The following is a 7,240-nucleotide window of genomic DNA, read 5'->3' as shown; positions in this document are numbered from 1 at the left end:
GGTAGCGTGTCGTTTCCGTGGCGTCATTTTAACGGTACCGAAAAATAGTTTAACCATTAAAGTCACCGCACACGACTTGACTGTGTGATCAACGCGATTTCACTGTGCCTCTATGTGTGTTTGTGGTGTGTGAGTGTGTTTCTTCTAATTTACTTTCGTTTTGTTTTGTTTTCAGTGTTGGGGGGGACGCAACAGATAACGTTATGTGCGCATGCGGGTTGCTATTTTAGTCTGCAAACTGAGGAATCGCGCGGATGAAAGTTTGAGATGGCGGCGAAAAAAATTCACAAAGGTCCACTAATTACGACATTTAAGAAATGGGAATGCCAGTCTGATTTTTCGTCTGAATCGTCCAAAGGGCGTCTCACTAAACTCACCTGGGATGTATGCACAGAACACGAGAGCGAGATACGAGAGAGGCACGATTACGAGGCAAGTTGGTCATTAGATTTGTAGGCTAATCGCTATGAAAAATATTATGAAACAGTATTGGTTATTCTATAATTTACTGGTTGTAGCATGGTACCTTTATGAAGAAAACATCCGTCACAAGGTGTAGTAATGCTAATGTTAACTGTTGGTAGAACTAATGATGACGTGTGTTAAATTTGAAGGTTGTTTGAAAAAAATGCCGACCGTAAAGTTTTTTTTCGAGGTAGAAATTCTCGGTCGGTCGGGTTACCGGAAACACTACTTTTTTTTCTACGCCTTATTACAAATACACAATTATTCTCCAGGATTTTCTGTAGGAGACTCAAATTATAAATAGCTGCAGCCTTATATTCAACCCCCCTATCATATTATCATATTTTGTTTTATAAAATCTTTACTTCAGGTCCCTGGGATCAACCTGCAAGAAAATTATCCTCAAATTTTGCGAATTTCCACTTCACATTAAGTCATTGATGAGCAAAATGTTGAATTTTCATTGTTTCTCTTGAAATGTAGACATTAAACATCTGTTTAATATTTCCCACAGCACAATTGGAAAACTCGAGCCATCTTATGTTATCAGGAAATTTCTGGATGCGCAAAGGATACATAACCTGACGGCTTATCTACAAGCGTTGCATAGGCAGTCACTGGCCAACGCAGACCACACCACACTGCTGCTCAACTGTTATACAAAGCTCAAGGACAGTTTGAAGCTGGAAGAGTTTATTAAGGTGACTTGGAGATGTGAGAAATGATGAAAAAAGTCTTAATCTACTGTGTCATTGTTGTGTGGTTCCATTAAAATTAAGATGTGAGAAATGATGAAAAAAGTCTTAATCTACCGTGCCATCGTTATGTGGTTCCATGACAAAAAATTAATAACTTATTTTGCATGTTTATCCTCCTTGATTTCCCATGTGCTGTACAGAGCAGTGAAAGCGAGGTTCACTTTGATGTTGAAATCGCCATTAAGGTTCTTCGACAGGCTGGCTACCACAGCCACGCTGTTTTCTTGGCAGAAAAGCACATGCACCATGAGTGGTATTTAAAGATTCAACTGGAAGATCTCAAGGTAAATTACAAATAAAATGGGGAAAAAAGGTAATAGCTTGTCATTGTGATGAAATGCTGTATACGTTAAGATCTGATGACATGGTATCACTGTCACGCCAGCTAAAAGCGCATTGCTCGCCTGCTGACAGGGACATGCAAGACAGCGCATTTTCCCTCTGTTCTTATTTCCCTGTACAGGCTGCTTGTGCATTTTAGAAATAATTGCAGTCAGCCAAGACAAAATCTTTTGTTTGAAAGACTTCAGGTCGATACAGAGGATCATTGTGCCATCTGCCATCCCATGGAAAAGTATTTTATTGTTCTGCCTGTCAATATACATCCCTGGCATCGATAGAACCCTGCTAATCAATGGGAAAAGAGACAAGGCCAGCCTGCAAAAAGAGAAATCCACCTCTGATTTACAACCATTAAAATGCTTTGACGTAAAAAAAAAAAAAATCTTCAAAAAAATTCTGATTAACATTCATTCAATGTTTTTCACTAAAAACGGGGTGTTGGGTTGCTCGGGGGTGTTTGTTGAAACAGCGCGTTCACACATAAGGGATGTCCACACTTGCACTTGGCACCAGGACACCCGAAGTCACTGTTCGATGATTGACTTTGTCATTGGATTTGTGGCTGCATATTTTGGACCAAGTGTAGAGAATTTTGTTTCCCGGAGAGCCGTACCCCGCCTGATTTATATCTCTTCCTGCGCCAACACACGTCATTCAAATGATGAGGATCGTTTCAGGTTTCTACAGAGCTTGCTGATACAGTACTTGGTTGATTTGACTCATTTGTGTTGAAGTAGGGAGACATCAGAATCATCTTTATTGGCCAAATATGTAGAACACACAAGGAATTTGTCTCCGGTAGAACACGCTGCACTAGTATCATCATAAACAAGGACATGGCAAATAAGTATGGAAGGGCATTCCGTAATGTGAGTGAACCATTGTGGTACCACCCTGAGACAATGTGCAAAGTATCAAGCAGAGCTAAAGTGATCAGTGGTAGAATAAAGTACGATAACAGTTGTACAGTTGGTGCAGAAAATCATTGAACCATTTTAAAGTGACCAGTAGCAGTATTTGTAGTACAACAAGTGTGCAATTATGCAGATGTCCTTGAGCGCTTAAAAGTGTCTGGTGCTGTGGACTATAGATCAGTGACAGTGGGTCAAGTGAGTACAGAGCTGGAGCTACAATAAATATAACGGGATGCTGTTCCACAGGGTTGTGCAAAATTGCAAAGAGCCACTATAATGGTAGATTTGTGTTACTGTTTAAGGTAGTTAATGGCTAGAGGGAAGAAGCTGTTTAAGTGTCTGCTGGATTTGGTGTGCATGGATTGGTAGCGCCTGTCTGAGGGGAGTAGCTGGAAAAGGTGGTGGGCAGAGTGCGGGGGGGTCTAGTTGGATTTACATATAACACAAGCAGAAGATGGCTCTCGAGGAAGCAAGGTTTCCTACCCCTGTTTTGGCTTTTTGGTGAAGAGAGGAGCGGAGCTGTCAACTGATCACCCCTTGGTTGAGTGGCAGCGCCGCTGGTAGGGAAAGATGCCAGTCCAACCTGGCAGACCCAAACGTATTGTGGGTGTTTGCCAGAAACCTGTGGCAGGAACCACATCATCTCCAAGTGTGACATCAAGCTGTATGCTAAGAATGAGCGTGACGTTGACTCCCTGATTCACCTCGAAAGTATAGACGGCAATGATATCGGAATGTCATTCGGACAAGATTAGTGTGGGCAAATGATATGTAGGCGAGTGAAGATGATCACACCTGAAGGGATTGTACTACCTCAAGGCGGTATAACAGATGCACAGGACAGCTACAAATACCATGGAATTCCACAGACAAATACCAATAGTGAGACAGATCCTGAATAGTCAGCTGAATGGCAGAATAAGATCCAGGCCATAAACACTTATGCTCTGCCAGTCAGTCATCACATATCCCATAGGCATAATAATACCATGGCCACTGGAGGACATGCAAGCCACTGACATCAAGACAAGAAAGCTCCTTACAGTGCACAAAGGGTTCCACCCCAAGTTCAGCATCCCGAGACTACACAAAGCGGAGAGGTGTGTGGACTAGTGAGCATCATTAGTGCAACATAAGAGGAAACGACAGCCCTCCAATTGGACATCAAAATGTGTGGGCTTGTGTGTGATGTATTTTCACAAAATCAGGCATAATGTCATGAAGATTAAAATTGAAAAATACCGTATTGGCCCGAATATAAGACGGCCCTGATTATGAGACGACCCCCTTTTTCAAGACTCAAGTTTGAAACGACTTTTTGAACACCAAATTAATTTTTATACAGAAAATAATTACAGTACATCTGAAACAAATGATTATAACAATATATTTGAGAGAAAAAGCATGTTATTTTGCCTCATTCAAATCTTAATATCTGAACATTTAAATATGTGAACTAAAGTGCAATCAATCACATTCGTAACTGAATGGCTTCTGGTTTTTGAAGTGTAAATTACATCATAACTTCTCCTCAGCTGCCGGTTAACCTGGCCGATCTTCGACCCACTTTTCTCCAGATTGTTGCTACGTTTCTCCATTTTCTGTTAACTTTTCTACTATTTTCTTCTCTTGTCTTTCTTACCGCTATTTTTTATTTTTCTTCTTTGTGCTAACGCAATTTGTATTTTTATTCTTCGTGACAGGGGCTCACTTTGGCCTGGGGAGTCAAGTTCAGCATTCGCTTCAATGATATCTGGCGCCATCTAGCGTTGTGAATGGGTATAATGTCTAGACCCAGAATATAACACGACCCCCACTTTTTCAGTCTCATTCCAATGCAAAAAACACCGTCTTATATTCGGGTCAATACGGTAGTTTTCTTAAAATTTTTTATTTTGACATTTTTCGCCAAAATACCTTCCCTAAGGTTTTTATTTTCATTTCCAAGCAGCCCAAAGGTTTATTAAAAATAAGTGATTCATAGACATGCATGTTTTATATGTACATATATGTATATACAGTACCTGCATATATACAGAAATATAATATATGAATACACACATACACAAATACATTGTCAACTGAGCACCAGAGGTTCTTGTTTGGTGCAATTTTTGTTCCCGATCCATCACCTCTGGATATCAATGCCTTCCTAAGCTTTTGTTTTGAAGTTGGCCCTTGGAAGGGAAGCAATCGTTGTGGCGAGTGACTTGACTTTGAATTGAGGCTGGCAAGCTTTTGTTTTGAAGTTGGCCCTTGGAAGGGAAGCAATCGTTGTGGCGAGTGACTTGACTTTGAGTTGAGGCTGGCCTGACTTGAGCTGCACTATGCTTCGTTGCACCACTGTTTATACGTATGTTATGTATATGTATGAATTGGTTACTTACCATATTGTTTTCTTCCAAAACCCAGAACTATGAGGAAGGGTTACGCTACATTGGACGGCTACCTTTTGATCAAGCTGAAAGCAACATGAAGCGTTATGGCAAGACATTAATTCATCATATTCCTGAAGGTACAACACTGCTTTTAAAGGGCTTATGCACCAACTACCACCCAAGTGGGGACACTGCTGAAATTGAGAGCCACTTGGAAAGGAACCCCTTCAACAAGGTTGGTGGGCTGTGCCCATGTTTTTCAAATCATTGGGGAATTAAGGGTACAACATTTCAAGTGAAGTCACATTTATTTACATAGCCCTTCATCACAAACAGTCTCAAAGGGCTTCACATGCCCACAGTTGACACATATTAATGACATTCCCCGACCTTAAGCCCCAGAAAGACAAGGACAAACTCAAAAAACCCCATCTGGGGGAAAGGTGAGAAACCTTGAGAAAGGGCCACAGATGGGAGAATCCCCTGCCAGGATGACCAGGCCGCAATGGATGCCGAGTGGGCCACATTTGACACAATATTGTACTGTATTAATGTTAATTAGAATGATATGAAAGTCCATTTAACAAGATAAAAACGCTGCAGCCTTTGTAGAGGTGGGTCCCCATCTGAACCTGGCCCAGTTGGTCAATGAAGAAATCTTAATAGGCAAGCGTCACCGAGTGGTCGACCAGCTCGTCCATCTCAGTCCATGCCGACATTAATGTAATATGTCCTTCCTCACTTGCCGTTCGGAAAACAAAAATGGACATTCGTGTTTTTCACAGGACAGGCAAATTATAATAGCTCACTTAACCTATTTTTCAAAATGCCATGACACCTGATGCGTGCAGCCATATTTGCCTGCAAGAAGCTGAGCCATGACATAAAAAGGTTAAAACCCGTCTTGCTTTCTCGGCCAGATTCGAAAGAGTCTGTCAATCAGTCAAGGTCCATCAAGCCATCAATGATGGTGCCTGTTTTGCTGGCTCTGTGTCAGACGAGGCCAGTGCAGCAGCACGTACTAATTAGGCGCCACACTTATGTCATGCAGTTTAGTTTATATCGATTCTGTTTAAATGAATAAATAGATAGATAGATATCCAAGTCTGGATGCCACGCTCGCCACCATCTTACCGGCCGGGTGGGTCTCGGGATGTCTCGCTGTCCGACGAAGCGGGTGGTGCTGATGTGCTTGCTTGCAGCCTTTCTGGTAGTGGACATTTCTTTTGCTTTGACTACTAATTAGGGTCACTTAGCAAGAAAAGAAATCATAAAAAATGACATACACATTAATCGACAAGTGATCTGGTGTTTCATTCAATTTCAACTGCTGGGTGCAAGGGGACGAACCAGTCATCGACTTGACGTCACATCCATTCCGAACATGGCGCCCTGCATTAAAATTAACCAGCGGTATCATTTTGGCCAAGACAAGACTAGAAATGGGAATATCAGATATGCATCAAACGTTACAATATTGCTCCATTTCCCATCAATAGCTCAAAATGGGCTGCCAGAATTACATTTTAAGGATGCAAAAAAATCTCAAATACATTCCGCTGAGATTGTTTGGTGCGGCACGTATGTTTTGAATCTTGAGTCATTCATATGATTTACTCGACGGACGGCATGGTGGGGACTGGTTAGCATGTTCGCCTCATTGTGCAGAGGTCACAGGTTCGAATCTGGCCACGTCCTTCCTGTGTGGAGTTTGTATGTTCCCCCCGTGCCTGCGTGGGTTTTCTCCGGGTACTGTGGTTTCCTTCCACATTTCAAAAACACATACATGGTAGGTTAATTGGACACACTATATTGTTCCGAGGTGTGAATGTGAGTGTGAATGGTTGTTCTATGTGTGCGCTGCGATTGACTGGAAACCAGTTCAGGGTGTATGTACCCCGCATGAAGACAGCTGGGATAGGCTCCAGCACGCCCGCGACCCTCATGAGAATAAGCAGGTTAGAAAATGGATAAAGGATGGATATTCACTGCCTAACACACATTTTGGTGCCATGGATTTTATAGTATTTTGATGTCGCTGAATCCGAAAATGCAATTATTTATTTATTTATTGCCTCTAGTTTTTGAGAGATTCCATATTTTTGAACAAAAGTCTGAAAAATATAAACATGTTGACATTGATATTCTCTTTCTGCTACCACTTTGAGGCTGTCTTTTCAAGCATTTTCATACTGTATTCTTTTATTTTTGATGCAAGGCGGCAGTCATCCACAAAATCTTGTAAAGAGTGATTTGGGGGAGGCGTATTATAATGGGGTGCGTTTTTCATGGGATGTTCTAAATTATTATTACTCTTTTTCCTTTATTATTGTGTGTGTGTGTGTGTGTGTGTGTGTGTGTGTGTGCGTGTGTGTGTGTGCGT

At 41.6% G+C, this 7,240-nt stretch overlaps 1 protein-coding gene across 1 annotated transcript in view; it reads left to right on the top strand.

Annotated features, from left to right (window-relative positions):
* Positions 1-7,240, top strand: part of vps11 (VPS11 core subunit of CORVET and HOPS complexes) — a 23,880-nt gene that overhangs the window by 7,226 nt on the left and 9,414 nt on the right. Inside the window, exons 8-10 of the mRNA XM_019876234.1 lie at positions 980-1,166; positions 1,364-1,507; positions 4,892-5,092. Coding sequence (XP_019731793.1) covers positions 980-1,166; positions 1,364-1,507; positions 4,892-5,092 — 532 coding nt within the window. The remainder of the gene's footprint in view (positions 1-979; positions 1,167-1,363; positions 1,508-4,891; positions 5,093-7,240) is intronic.

The sequence above is a fragment of the Hippocampus comes genome, unplaced genomic scaffold (assembly GCF_001891065.2).
Source record: "Hippocampus comes isolate QL1 unplaced genomic scaffold, H_comes_QL1_v1.1 scaffold119, whole genome shotgun sequence".
Taxonomy (NCBI): domain Eukaryota; kingdom Metazoa; phylum Chordata; class Actinopteri; order Syngnathiformes; family Syngnathidae; genus Hippocampus; species Hippocampus comes.
Note: the sequence above shows the minus strand (reverse complement) of the source record. Positions and strands in the feature narration are given on the sequence as shown.